We start from the raw sequence: 15802 nt of genomic DNA, 5'->3' as shown, positions 1-15802 counted from the left end.
CCAACATACACTTGTTCATTACCTACATAAGATGTGCTTGCTCCAAGGTTCATGGAATCTGGTGTCAAGTGGTAAGTCACACCATTATCAGGATACTAGCACTCATCAGTAAAAGTTTATGGAGTAGCACACATGACTTCCATCTCAACTAAGTGAGTGGTGGCAAGAAAATTAGTGAATGATTCAGGACCTATGAATAACTTATCAAAACGATAGAAGTACTGTTTTACAGCGTGACCAATTTTATGACATAGTTAGCACTGAGGTTTCTGAGACCATTACTGGTTCTGACCACGACCAAAATTAAAGGGACCACCACGTTGAGCAGGAGGACCATCGGGATTGTAACCATAACCACCACGAGCCATAGGATACCTTGCATATCCATCTGGTCGAGGGGGACCACCATGACCAAAGCCAAGTGGTACAGTTGGTGTAGGATAAGCAAGACAATTGTATGGATTGAATCCAATGGGTTTTGTGTGGAAGAGATTGTCCTATGCTTTGAGAATATCAAGATTCTTTGATGTTTATCAATGCAAACAGATTGAGCCATTAGAAGCACTTCAATCTCAATCACAATGTACTCATCTTTTCTTGTGGTAACTGAGGTGAAAAAAACATCATATTCAAAGGGTAAATGGCTTCAATATGATCTTGTAGCGTCTGTTTGTGATCGGTGGTAGCAAGAAGATCAACAATCCCTTTAATCTTGAGAAGATAGTCATTGAGTGTTCCTGTCATCTTCGTATTTCAAAGTTGAGTTTTGTATAGACCTATATTCGCAACATTGAGTACAGTATAGTACTCATAGGAGAGCGATAGGTTTGAGCAGTGGTATCACAACTGGTCATACGATTGGTGGTCTTTTCTGACATAAATGACAATAGCCAAGACACCAGAAGATTGTCTTGTTGGCTCCCAATCTTCAAACTCTAGATTGATGGTGTTGGATCTTTCATCTTCAGCTGTGCTCCCTTTGATCAATGCCAGAACTTGATGTCTCCATGATAAATGGGATGCAATCTAAGTAAAGGAACTTGTTGATCGTTTTGTGGTTGAGCATTGTTCAACATTTTCTGACATAAATGACAACAACCAAAAAACTAGAAAATTGTCTTGCTGCTCTCAATCTTCAAACTCTAAATCTCTAGATTGATTGTGTTGGATCTTTCATCTGCAGCGGTGAGGAATTTTACCGGAGCTCGAGCATGATCAAGATACTTGTAAAGGCAATGCTCCCTTTGATCGATGTCAAAACTTGATGTCTCCATTATAGGTAATTATGTTCATCAAGTTTGATAGAAAGAGAATGTGTGAAGAATGAGATACAATCTAGTTAAAGGAACTTGTTAATTGTTTTGTAGTTGAGCACAAGGTTGCAAGAATCTCCATTGACGAAAGAAAAAGGAACTCTGACACCATGTGAAGTTTCAATTTTTTGAGAGGTAAAATTGTATTTAGTGTATTGATTGTAAAAAAGTGCAAGAAGAGTTTATATACACGAGTTAAAATAACAGGAAACATAGCAACCCTTCTAACAACTTAGAAACACTCAACTAACACCTCTGTTAGTAAACAGAATTAAGTAACCGGTATCCTTGACAAGAACCAACACAATTTTTAATAAGCAGATTGAGCTACATCTACATGATAAATATCATAACTCAACATACAGAGCCTTTTATCAGGTTGGAAGTACAAAATTTAGCACTTTGCCGGATTTCATTCTAAGGTCCTTTCCATAAATTAAACATAAAAAAGAGCATGTACACGTTTAAAATTCATCATCTGATTCATCTTCATCCGACCAACCAAAAGTAGTGACTGAAGGGGGTTTATACTCAGGCAAGTTTACCGGTGTATTGTCGGATTGCAAATACTGCTTTAACACAAAATTTCCAGATTGATCGAGAATTTCAACGTCAAACGCAGGTGCTAACGGCAGGCCCAGTACTTGAATGTGGGACACACTGCAGAATTCATTAAAATTGTAATAAGAATGCATAAGTAGAGCAGTGGAAATATGACTGAAACATGTAGTCATGTGATTCACTAAAATTTCTAGTATTCTCGGTTTCCCTGTTTTTTCTGGTCAGATAGAGGAATACTACTGTCATGAGGAATACTACTGGTAAGTATTCTAATCAAATAAACAGATTGTAGTAATGAACGTTATCAAAAGTATCTTATCCTCAAATGCAATCGATCTATGATCTATCTTGAAAGAAAGTCTGTAGACAACGACTAAAAACTAAAACAAAGAAAACAGTTCTACAGGGATCCTATTTTGTCCACTACATGTAGCAGCAAAAACAAATATTTGACCTAGAATATTAGCATCTCTTAGACTCTTACCAACAGAGACCGTCCACATAGACATAGAGTCCAAAACAACACAGTAAACATCATTGGACTACGCTATTTCACATATTTGAAACTAAAATGCATTCTTTCCTAATATCATTTTCTGATCCGTTCCATTAATAATTCATCACATAATGACAAGTTCATACTAAGGTCTTCGGATAGTAACTAATAAGTGAAACCTATGGGTGCAAGCTTCTCCAAAGGCTCGTGGCACTTAAAACATTTTAAACCCACTCATGTATTGAAGCACATGTTATGCAGGGGAATCTTTAAGAAAATGACAATTGAACACCAAATACATGGTGATACGTTGGCTCACAGCATATTAAGAAATGAAGAAAAAGAATATGGAACAAACCATATATAGTACAAGCCATCCAATTCCTGTGTCTGTATCCTACCCAGTAGCTCAATTTGCAAATATCCACCAATGCAAAGTACTGGTTTTGGAAGCTTGAACATCTGTAAGCTATTTTTCTGTAAATGTGTGGATAGGATAAAAAAAAAACAATTAAACAGGCTAAACTTATGATCCAAAAAAAAAAAATCACAGCTGCATAAAAATGACAAGGCAAAAAAAAAAAAAATCTGTATTGTCTAAATCGCAGCTGCATTTAGACAGGTGTTCATTATCTTCTAAAATTGTAGAACCGTATTGACAAGGCCAAAAAAAAAAATAGCAGCTACATAAAAATGATCCAGCAACTAGTTTCATGTTCAAAAGGACAAAGGACACAAAAATAATGACCTACTTGTACACCAAAATAAAAAAAAAAAATCAACTGTTCATCAGAGAAAATTTCCAAACAATGCACGTTGTCATTCTCCTGCTGCTTTATTTTTATTTTTTTTGTAGCGTTTTGTTCATTCAGTCATTCTAATGGGAATGGTGAAAACATGTAATAAGAATAGTAGCGGGAATGGTATTATAAATTTTGGCTTATTTTTGGAATGGTATTATAAAAGTTTGGTTTATTTTTGGAATGGAAATGGTGATCAATGGTCTATGTACATAAATATCCTTACTAAAGTATAAGCAGTGGCGGAAGTTTTGATAAATTACTCTTATATAGAAATTTCTAAATAATTTCAGTTTGGTCCCCATAAAATTAATTTTTAGTAGTTTTATCCTTATATAATTTATATTTTTTAATTTTTATTTCTAATATTTTTATATTTATCCCCCCATATTTTTTAGTTTTATCCCTATAAAATTTAAAAAAACTTCTCCAACAAAGTTAATATGTTTTAATTAATATCCTATTTATATAAATAAAAATTTGTTGCCCCCCCTAAAACAAACAGCTGGCTCCACCGTATAAGGATCATTTTGTTTTTATATAAATTGTGTAATGGTGATAAATAGGTATAGAGTTGTATGTGTATTGCTTATTCATATAAAATGGTGATTACAAAATTTTCAAAACCAAAACAAACAATGAAATCATTACGATTACACCAAACCAAATACAGTATAGCCTAAAGTGTGATCTTTGTAAATTTTCTTTTTCATTAAAAGCTTTAGTATATTGCAACACTTAGTTGTGTTACCCTGTACTGATGTTAATGAGCGGGGGGAAAAAACTTCAAATGTAAATTAAAAGTCTTATTTCTTTAATGTAGACAGCCAATGAGTGAGAGAGCACATTATGAGTGGTCAGGGAAAACACAAACTTAACAAAAGACATAGCAACATACATAGAGGAAACTGGTTATAACAGTCTCCAGCACAGCAGGCCAAGACATGAGCAATAATGCCACAGACACGTAGCCAATACAATAAAATTCAAAATAGAAAGTACGGTAAAGTAAGTAGCTTAGGCACAAGAATATACCTGAGCCATCTGAAACACTTCCGATGTGTAGGTCCATATAAATTTATCATCACAGGGTTCTTTCACAGGGAAATTCTTTAAGTCAATGGGGGACTTTGGATGGCCTAATCGAAATCGCATACCTCTAGCTGAATATATTGGTAGACCCTCCTGGAAGAAAGCTATTGACAGGAGAAAGCATTTAATTTGTCAACAAAAAAACAACTTAAATCCGAAAATAAATTTTCAACAATACGAATTTTGAAAAATATGACCAGATAAAAAGACTACCTTCAAATGGCTTAATGCTGATTTCGGAAATCACACAAATATTGGAGGCTAACTTGTATATCAGTGTCTCAGGAACCTCACAATTACGTTGTCCTGTACTTGACCAATATGAGATTCTCCTAGAAATTATTTCTCTAGGTTCTAGAGTATTATCAATGCTTTCTTCAGGATAATTATCTGTGCTGGATGCACTAATTGCCTTTGCTAAGCAATTCTCAGGAACAAAAGATGAACAGCACTTATTTAGAAAAGCGTAGAGTCTATGATCTCTCACCATGCTTTCTTGTTCCGTCCAATTGCTTGTAGATCCAAATCCCATGCCCTCTTCTGTTTCAAATTGTTTTACCACCATTGTATGGGCAACTCTAGATAACTCAACAAACATTCGCAAGCACAACTGCTTAAAAAAGCCATTTTCCACCACTGCATAATATTGCAAATTTCAAAAACTATTAATGTCGCTCAAGTGAATGACTTCTCACTAAAAGAAATCTAATTTTATTCTTAACCTCAATATTTTTCATTCACTAAGACTACAACAAAACCTTGGAGGGGTTCAAGATACTTCTTTTCAACACAATGTCCCTAATGTATTGATATATGTGAAATTACATTGCCGGTTCTTACTTAGCTCAGAGAAAAGTACTACATATTACAAATCAAAATAAAAAATCTACAAACGAGGCATTCTAAGTTTCTAACTCACCAAAATGCCGCCAGGATCGCGACACTGCACTAATGCTAAGGAGATCAGAATGTTCCTCCACATAAGTGAGAATTTTTATCATCATGTCGGTATCAAGACAATCCAACGGATCCAAACGAGTATCCATGTGAAGTAAGTAAATGAAGCTCCGTCTCTAAAACCTCAAAACCTGAATTGACATTGTAAAATACCGTTCAGTGGACCCAAAAGAAATACAACTATACCTATAAGCAATGCGCAAAAGCTTTAATCCAATGAAAGAACTATTATATTGTCTATGTTAAAGCAATAGCCACAGGAGCCAAATTTAATAGCACACGACACAAAACTCTAAAATTGAAACCAACGGAGCAAACACCAAACACTTTCTCTCGCACCGCTTATAATTAAACATCAGATTCAATTGCAATGTTTATGCGATTACGACTATAATAACATTGTAAACATGGTTCAAATTCATATTATTCGTACCGAAAATGCAATTAACTGATTATGATATTCGAACTACAAGAGAGAGAGAGAGAGAGAGAGAGAGAGAGAGAGAGAGAGAGTGGACCTTTTTCTTGAGCAGCTGGTTGGCCCCAAAAGGAATAAAAATTCGAAACCCCAAACCCTAGAGAGAGAGAGAATCGCAAGAGACGAGAGAGAGGGCGGTGTTAGAATTATGTATTTAGTTTCTGGTTGTAATCGTTATCGTAAGGGATTGGGATGGAAGGAGAGTGTGACAGACAAGGAAGGAACGAAGGAAGAGAAAACTCCTTTTTCGTCATTTTTTAATATTCTTTACCAAATAAAATGTTTTTATTTGCATACAAACCATATTATTTTAAAAAAATATATATATTAAAAAAAATAATAACTTAAATTAAATAATAAATTATATTAGGAGTTTTTTCATTTTTACACTTTAAAATAGTTTTTTTTTACATTTTAATTAAATTCTACATAGAAACTCCTATTGCAACTAGAGCTGCAACTTAAATTGTAACAAAAAATCGTATAGGAACGCCTATTGCAACTAGCGCTGCAACCACTTTAGAAACTCAAACTATAAATTTGAAAAAAAAAAAGTTAAAAACATAGTATATGTAGTAATTCTCTATTATATTATGTTAAATAATAAATTACAACTTATATTTTTAAAAAGTACAAAATAAAACTCTAAGCTTAACTTTTTTTCAATATGAAATAACTGCTCCAATAAATATAGTATTGAGATACATACATTTAAGCCATTTTTTAATATAAAAAATCGAGTGTTAATTACAATGTCTTATTATAATCTTTTAGTAAATTTCTATGCTTAAAATCACATGTCGGAATATTTTTTTGAAATTTTTTTTACAGTTGTATTCGTTATAATTACAGTATTATTCCTGTAAATTTTTAAAAAATTTCAAATAGTTTACAATGCTGAAAACATGATATTTCAGTTTACCACGTGTTTTTAAAAAAGTTCAAACGTATTTTTAGCACTATAAACTATTTGAAATTTTTTTAAAATTTACAAGGATGACGTTGTAAGCATAACGAACACCACTATGAAAAAAAAATTAAAAAACTATCCCAATATGTATTTCGGAGACGGAAGTTGACTAAGAGAATAAGAAATTAACGATAGCACTCCGATATATATTTAACTAGTCTCGTCATAACAATTCTATATTATTATATTTTGATTTAATAAAAATTGTGCTCAATATATTATTTTTTTTAATATGTTTAAAAATATAAAGTCTAAATGATCATTGAACTGACTATAAACAATTTTTTTACATCACACAGATCCAAAAAATTACATTTGCCCTACTTTTAATTTTTGAAAATATATTATAATATTTAGATGGGCTTGAAATATTGGACTACCTCTGAAAGGGTTTTTACTCATTCGTTATCTTTCACTCTAGCTTTGGGGTTTTCTACACAATACCAAAATGAGTTTGGGATTACTTTTTTTTTATAGTAAAGTTTTATATCTCTAATTTTCTGGTAAGGTAGAAGAATATTGTAGTGTCGTGTTAACTTATTATTTACCTTGCGAAAAGAAATATTAACTCATTATTTGTCAAAAGTGCAAATTTAACTAGATTATGAGTAGCATTATTACAAAAATATTTTAAGTAGAGTTGCAGCTGGAATGAGAGACAATAAATTTTTAATATCATACAACACTAAGCCCCATTGAGAAGAAAAACAAGTAGGGCATAATGTACTTTTAGTTAAAAATTTATATTGATAGCATGATGAGACCTTCTATAGCGTGTTATTAAAAATGTACTGTGAATCTGTGATTATGCTACTATTCAATGTATAATCATATAAATGACAAAAAACTTCTTGATAATTAATCATTCAAAAGATATAACATAAATAAGTTTAATTGAAATCTATAAATTTATTATTAAAAATTGAAATGTAACAAAAAATTGACAGAATTTAACTATGAAATTTTGGATAAGAATTCCTTTTTTAATAATATATATTATTTATATTCAATTCATTGTAGTTTACGTTTGAAATATTTTTTCAGTAATTGGCTTTTATTATTCAGTTTTTATTATAATTTTGTTTTAAAATATTAATTTCTCTTCAGTTTTATATGGACGGAATGTTATATAAATTAACAATTAACCCAAGATCTATTTGTATATAACATAGAACACAATAGTAGTATATGATAATTGAGTATGTGTACCTGATTGATCCATAGCAATTATCTCTGATTGATCATGACGATTACTCCAATTCGATAGTGCAATACTATCAACTAAGTCTTCCTCCTAGATCTCTAAATCGAAGCGAGTTTATTTTATACGATTATCAAAAGGTATACAATTGTGATGAGACAATATGTATTTATAGAGTTAGGGAGGGGACTTAGCTCTGCAAAACCTAGTTGGTGGTAGCACTTGCTCATCAAAGGCTTCAGTCAACTAGAAAAGCCCACACTTCTGCTTCACCTAGACTTTACACACAGATGCTAAGCCCATGAACAAGTGATCACCAACAATATGGGCTAACACAGCAAAGAACTATCCAGTCAACCCAAGTTTTAATAAAACCAATAAAATTTAATGTAAGCCCAAATAAAAGTCTAACATTCTCCCACTTGGGCTACATTGATTTTAATACATATATATTATATATCAAAATAATTTTGTTTGAAAACGACTCATGGGTTGAACAACAGAAAAACATTTGTGGCCACTTTAAAAAAATGATAGTTCTCTGATAGCATCTCAACATACCGGTCCAATTTAACCTTTGATAATGAACTATGACAGTCATATTGCTTTTAACTCAACAAAAGACATTCATAATCACAAATACCAAAGTATTAAATCGACATGGTCAATAAGTCTAGTAGTGTGGTAAGGAATTATGTTCAACATGTGATCAATATAAAATAACATAATATCCTTATCAGTCCTCGAATTTCAACGATACGTGATGCTTAATAAATAAGCCAGTGAAATTAAACATACACCACTTAAAATAAGTAAGTGTCACTAAACTTGCTTAAATAATTAAGCCAACAACATATCATTGTCAATAAGTAAATAAATTTAAAAGACAATGATCACAACAATATGAACCACATGCTTTCAATTCAATCATTCTCGAGAATATAACAAAACATAATTGAAAACATATCCATTCAATAATAAAAAATATTGAAACATAAAATGTAGTTCATAACTTTATTCAGAAAATTATAAATAATAATTTCTAAAAACAAACAGAAAAACAAAACTCCCACTTAACCCAAAAGATCGAAAAGATTCTAAAATGCCCATATTAACAACATGTTTATTAAACGGCACGACACTTAACCCTTTGGTTAGAGGATCGGCTAACATCGACTCGGTCTTGCAATTTTCAATAACAATGTCTCCTTTCTTGACCAAGTCTCTAACAGTGAGATACTTTATTTCCATATGTTTAGAAGCACTACTAATCTTGTTATTCTTTGAAAAGAAAACAACAATACTATTATCATAATAGATTAGTATAGGAGAGGAAATAGGATCAACTAGTCGTATCTCTAAAAACAAAAATTCTTCAGCCACAAAGCTTGCAAAGATGCCCCATAACATGCAACAAACTCAGCATACATAGTAGATGATGTGATCAAAGTCTGTTTGACACTCTTCCAAGAAATAGCAGCACCTGCCAAGGTGAAAATATAGCAGTTGACTTTAAATCATCTACACAACCACCAAAATCTGAATGCGAATAACCAACAACTCGAAGATTGTCAACATGCTTATACACGAAGCATAAAACTCTTCGTTCTTTGCAAATATCTCAAAACTTTCTTGGCGCAACCCAATGGTCAAGGCCGGGATCGAATAAATATCTCCCAAGAACATTTACTACGAAAGCTATGTCGAATTCGAGTGCAAACTTTGAGCATACATTAAACTCCCTACTACACTTGCATAAGGGATGTTCTTCATTGCTCCTCTTTCCAAGTCGTTCTTAGGACATTGCTGCTTAGTGAACTTGTCCCCTTTCAGAATAGGAACAGAACCAGCTTTACACAAATCCATGTTGAACCTTTTGAGCACACGATTAATGTAAGCTTCTTGAGATAAGCCAAGAACTTTTCGATTCCTGTCACGATGGATCTCAATCCCCAAAACATAGGATGCCTCTCCAAGATCTTTCATATCAAAATTGGAAGACGAAGAAATTTTTGGTCTCATTTAGTAGTGACAAATCACTGGCGGCAAGTAAAATGTCATCTACATAAAGAACAAGAAAAATATAACGACTCCAACGATCTTCATATAAATACAACGATCAAACTTGTTCTCTACGAAACCAAACGATGTCACAACCTTGTCAAACTTCAAGTACCCTTTGTGAGATGCTGTTTGAGACCATAAATGGATCGTTTCAACTTGCAAACTAAGTGTTCTTTTCCATTCTCCTTGTAGCCTTCGAGTTGAGACATATAGACTTCCTCATTCAATTCTCCATTCGGAAAAGCGAGTTTTAACATCCATTTGATGCAACTCTAAATCAAAATGCGCAACTAAGGCCATAATAATTCGAATGAATCTTTAGTGGAAACAGGTGAGAAAGTTTTAGTGTAATCAATACCTTCTCTTTGAGTAAAGCCTTTAGCCACTAAACGCGCTTTAAACCTTTCAATCTGACCCTATTTATCCCTTTTAGCCTTTAAAATCCACTTACAACCTATTGGTTTAAAACCATCAGGTAATAAAACTAGCTCCCATACACCATTTTTCTTCATGGAGTCGATCTCGTCATCCGTAGCTGCTAACCATTTTGAAGATTGTGGACTATTAAGTGCTTCACTAAAAGTGACAGGATCCACAAAATGATCAATATCATATTCTCTTTCTCCAAGATAAACAAAATTATCATGACACTTTGTTGACTTCTTTTGTCTCTGAGATCTTCTTAGAGGAGGTACTTCTGGAATAACTTCTCTTTGTTGATCATTGTTTTGAATAACATCTTCCACAACTGGAATTTCTTCAATAACAGGATTCTCATTAACAATAGGAGCTTCATCATTAATAGGCCCTTCATCAATAATAGGACCTTCATCATCTTCGATATCGGGAGCAATATATTCATCAACAATGGGAGCATTACCAACTGGAGTAGGATGGAGACTACTATTATCATCTCTTGAAAATGACATAGGAATACAAATTCCTTTAGAGGACTCCCCCATTTCAAGAGATGTTGAAGGAATTTTTTCAGCAACATCAAATTCCAGAAATTTAGCAGTTTGAGATTCAACAATTCGCGTACCACGAGTGGGATAGCAAAAGCGATAGCGTTTTGAGTGCATTGGATAACCAATGAAATAACAACGATTTGTTCTCGAATCTAACTTTTACAAATTAGGATCATAAATCAGGTACTTTAGGACAACCCCATACATGAAGATGATTAAGACTAGGCTTCCTTTCAATCCACAACGCAAAAGGATTTTGGGAACAGATTTACTGGGAACATGATTTAAAATATAAGTTGCAGTCATGAGTGCTTCACCTCATAAAAACTCTGGAAGATTTGATCTACTCATCATGCTTCTAACCATATCCATGAGAGTGCGATTTTCTTCCAACAACGCCATTTTGCTCAGTGAACCTAACATATTGTATTGAGAAACTACACAATTTTCGAGAAAATATGCAGCAAAAGGCCTCATGCGTAGTCCATATTCTGAATAACAACCATAATTTCTCCTCCACGATCTGAAAGAACAACTTTGATGACTCTTCCTAATTGTTTCTGAAGAACATTTCGAAAGATTTTAACTTTATCAAGAGCGTTGAATTTTTCTTGAATCAAGTGAAGCCATATAGAGAAAAATCATTTTTGAAAGTTATGACATACTTGTATCCTTAACGTAGTAGTCAATTTTGTACAAGTATAATCAGCACAAGTATCCCAGCCAGAAGCATCAACAGGAGGAAGAATTTTAGCTAGAAGTAATCGATCAACTCTTTCTTTAGAAATATGACCCAATCTATCGTTCCATAATTATAAGTATGTTATCGTAATATAAGATTTCTTATCCACAATATTCACAGCATTGAAAAAGGAAGCTAAGGAAGTCAATTATAATTTGAAAAGAATATCAGAGTAAAAACAGTTTCCAATTATTCAGAGTCAAACATAATGTCAACACTATAATTGGCAAAAGGAAAAGAAAATTATTGTTTAACTAACAGCGGAAGCGAAACTGAATTACTTTAAAAGTAAGAATCAAGAAAGTACTGTTCAAGACAATCTGAACACTAAACTGTAATTCAAGAATAAATATGCCAACATAGATAACATCATCGCTAACATAAGTGCCACTTTAAGCTTTGACTCCTTCTCACTTATCTTCTTGAAATCCCTTAGCCTCTGGTTGTTGTTGTTTCTCTTCATATTTTCTTTATCCTTTGTTGGGCTTGAGTTGAGAAACAAAGTGAGAAGACTCATTCTTTTCATTTTGTTAGCTTGCTTGTTTCAACTACACACTGAGAAATTAGATCACTAAAACTCCATGTTTTATTATAAGTGTTGTAGGTTGTCTTGATAAGACTAAAAGAGGCAGGAAGTGCATGAAGAGCTCGATGAATAATGAAAGAGTCAGGAAGAGGAATATTATGATCTTTCAACTTGTACTGAACATTAAAAAAATGCAGAATAAAATCTCGCACTCCTTTTAATTCCTCATACTTAATGGTTGTCATTTCATCCATAAGATGTCCAGCTTCAGCGTTTTCACCAGTGTCATATAGTTTTTCTTAAACATTGAAAAACTCATTAGCATTTGTGGTGTTTGGCAAACCACCAAAAGATGTCCAGGAATTAAACGTTTCATAGCAATGAGACTAAGATGATTTGAATTTTTCCATTGTGCATGATGAGTTCTCTCGGCAGCTGTACTGGAGTCAGTAAGATCAGCAGGTTTTTCTTCTCGTAGGCACAAGTCCAAATCCATGATGCCTAAAGTAAATTCCACATCTCGTTTCCATGTCTTGTAGTTGGAAGCATTCAAAATATGGATGGAAGCATTATTGTTGTTCACAGAAAAGGAGACTGAAAAATTCAAAAATTAAAACTTGAATAAGCAATATGAGCAATGTATTAGAAAATATTGTAGAATCAGTAGTCATTATAAACTCCCCTTTGGGGTGAGAATATAACACACACATGATTTACCTTCATGAAGTTAACAACAAAGAAAAAATACATATCATTTAAGAATTTTATTACCTTTGGGCAAATAAATTTCTTAAAAATATGTATTAATTCAAACAAAAAATAATAATAAATTTATATATTTAAATTATTACCTTTGGGCAAATAATTAAAATATATACATTTAATATTAACTCACTTCATGGAATGTGAACTAATATATGTAAATACTACCTTTGGGCAAGTAATTACACATATAGTCAACCAAAAATATAATATTTTCTTCAACATGTGAAATTTGGTGATAAAACAATCATTGAAAATTAATAATTTTCAACCAAATTTCCAAAAGAGATATATAATTGCTTTTATTATATTGATAATAAAAAAATAAAGTGTCCACCATAACACTTTATTTTTATATCAAATAATCAAGTTTTATAACTTTAGAACAACAATTAATCAAAAGATGTGAATATAAGAAAATTGGTGGAGACTACATAGTCAAAATAAATTAAATAAGAGAGTGACTATGTTTTATGGAACGAGAAGAAACTTAAAAAATTTTCTATGATTGACAAATTTCGAAAAATCATCAAAAAATATTTTTAATAATTTTTTAACTACATAATTATCATTAAAATAATAATAATTATTAAACGGAGTCAAAAAATTAATTAAAAATCATAGAAAAATCAGAAATTAAATTCTAATAACGCTGAAAAAAAAATCGTCGAAAACGGACATCCCAGCCGGCCCCACGCGCCCCCACGCGCGCACAACGCGAGTGGGCTTCGCGGGCGGGAGTTGTCTTCAACCTCCGGCGGGTCCGGCGGTTCGGGTCACGTGACCGGTTTGGATCGATCGGGTGCAAGCATCGTTTTCCGGCCAAAAATTCGTCGAAAAGTGGGGATTTTGGATGGGTTTTGCTCGGGATTGAATTTCTAATTGATCTACGCTACTAATTTCGGGTATTAAAGGTTAAATCTCTAGATTTCAAGACAATACCAATCCGAAAATTGAAGAACACAAAAAAAAAAAAATTGTAATGCTAATCTTAGTTTAAATCCGAAATTAATTATGTAGGAACATTCTTAAACAATTGATAATGAGTTATCAATAATCAATTTTAGATCAAAAACAATAAAATCAAAATACACAAAATATAATTTCATATTATAATCATATAAATCCTAAAACTTTAAATTTAAAATTCTCTTAATATACACAATGATTTCATGCATATAATATATCAATAGAACGAGAATTTAATAATAAACAAAACCCCTAAAGTTTTAAGATTTAAAAACAAAAAATTGCACATAAAATAATAACGAAATTAATATGAAATTATGAATAATTAATATATACAAATTAATTATACTAATTATAGGTTCTAAATCATATACAATAGGCAATCTGATACCACATGTTATATAAATTAACAATTAACCCAAGATCTATTTGTATATAACATAGAACACAATAGTAGTATATGATAATTGAGTATGTGTACCTGATTGATCCATAGCAATTATCTCTGATTGATCCACGACGATTACTCAATTCGATAGTGCAATACTATCAACTAAGTCTTCCTCCTAGATCTCTAAATCGAAATGAGTTTATTTTATCTGATTATCAAAAGGTATACAATTGTGATGAGACAATATGTATTTATAGAGTTAGGGAGGGGACTTAGCTACAAAACCCTAGTTGGGCTGGGCCTGCTCATCAAAGGCTTCAGTCAACTAGAAAAGCCCACACTATATTGATAATCAAAAAATAAAGTGCTTCTGATTTAGAGATCTAGGGAGGAAGACTTAGTTGATAGTATTGCACTATCGAATTGGAGTAACTGCTGTGGATCAATCAGAGATAATTGCTATGGATCAATCAGGTACACATACCTAATTATTATATCTTATTATTGTGTTCTATGTTATATACAAATAGATCTTGGGTTTATTATTAATTTTGCTAACATGGAAAACTTAGCATGATGACAAATTGTGAAAGTGGATTTTTTTTTTTTTTTTTTTAATAATCGTGAAAGTGGTCGTTATAAAAGTGGTGTAGAGCATGTTATACTATTTTGTACAAATATTACATTTGACTTTTTTATATATATAATTAGTCATGGCGATGCATTCTCTCAGTGTTGTACTTAAAATAATAACAATTGTTATCTCTTTTCTAACCAGACTGAGCCAAGCTTTGTCAAAAGAAAATTTTGAGTTCTTTACTACTGTTACTTGGTAATTGTGGTACGCCAATGCTGAGTGTGATTAACAGGGATGAAGCTGCATATTTCTGATTGATTTTCAAAATGTAGAGGGTACTAAGGAATGGACTGTGTGTAGGGATGAAACCAATTGGGAGACCCCTGCTGCTGGGTGCTGCAATGACTACTTAAGGCTAGGGAAGGCTGGGAGCTGCTGCCCATGACAGCAGTGGCCAGTGGGACTGTTTTGGCGGCCTACAGAGTCTTTTTCGACAGCCCTTATCATGATTTTCTTACTACTGAATTTTGTTCTATTCAAAATGGTTTGTTGCTAGCTATTGATGCAGGTTTCTCCACAAAGATGAGCATGGACTGGCTTCAAATATATGGTTTCTCTCTTCTTAAGCCAATGATGCTTTGATTTGTAAATCAAGTGCTTTGTGGAATGAAGCTGTTCCCTTTTTTGCTACTTGCTAAAACTTAATCTTTTCATGTGTAGAACCTTACATAGTGCAAAATTTTTAGCACATATTCCGTCTTCAATTGGCAAACTTATTTTGCTAGACCTTGAAAAACCTCAGCCGATTGGTCAGATGCCATTTTGGCTATAGGAAACCTTAGCCAGCTCAGCAATTTTAGGGGCGACGTACCATGTTCTATTCAAAACCTCACCCAGCTAAACTTTACTAAATTTAATCACTCGTCCAATCTCTT

At 32.6% G+C, this 15802-nt stretch overlaps 1 protein-coding gene and 1 long non-coding RNA gene across 2 annotated transcripts; one reads left to right on the top strand and one right to left on the bottom strand.

The window, feature by feature from the left end:
* Window positions 1–546: 546 nt before the first annotated feature.
* LOC133037277 (uncharacterized) lies at window positions 547–1905 on the top strand. Its single transcript, XR_009687399.1, has 2 exons — window positions 547–1279; window positions 1368–1905. It is a non-coding gene; the product is annotated as an uncharacterized LOC133037277 (long non-coding RNA).
* On the bottom strand, window positions 1602–5965 carry LOC115707311 (F-box protein At4g00755). Its single transcript, XM_030635224.2, has 6 exons — window positions 5738–5965; window positions 5182–5350; window positions 4476–4898; window positions 4206–4366; window positions 2729–2847; window positions 1602–1973 (listed from the first exon to the last, which is right to left on the bottom strand). Exons 2-6 carry the CDS (start codon window positions 5306–5308, stop codon window positions 1778–1780), a joined length of 1026 nt encoding a protein of 341 aa, XP_030491084.2. The 5' UTR covers window positions 5309–5350; window positions 5738–5965; the 3' UTR covers window positions 1602–1777.
* Window positions 5966–15802: the final 9837 nt, after the last annotated feature.

Source organism: Cannabis sativa, chromosome 1, assembly GCF_029168945.1.
Source record: "Cannabis sativa cultivar Pink pepper isolate KNU-18-1 chromosome 1, ASM2916894v1, whole genome shotgun sequence".
NCBI classification, from domain to species: Eukaryota; Viridiplantae; Streptophyta; class Magnoliopsida; order Rosales; family Cannabaceae; genus Cannabis; species Cannabis sativa.
This window is presented reverse-complemented; position numbering and strand designations above follow the sequence as displayed.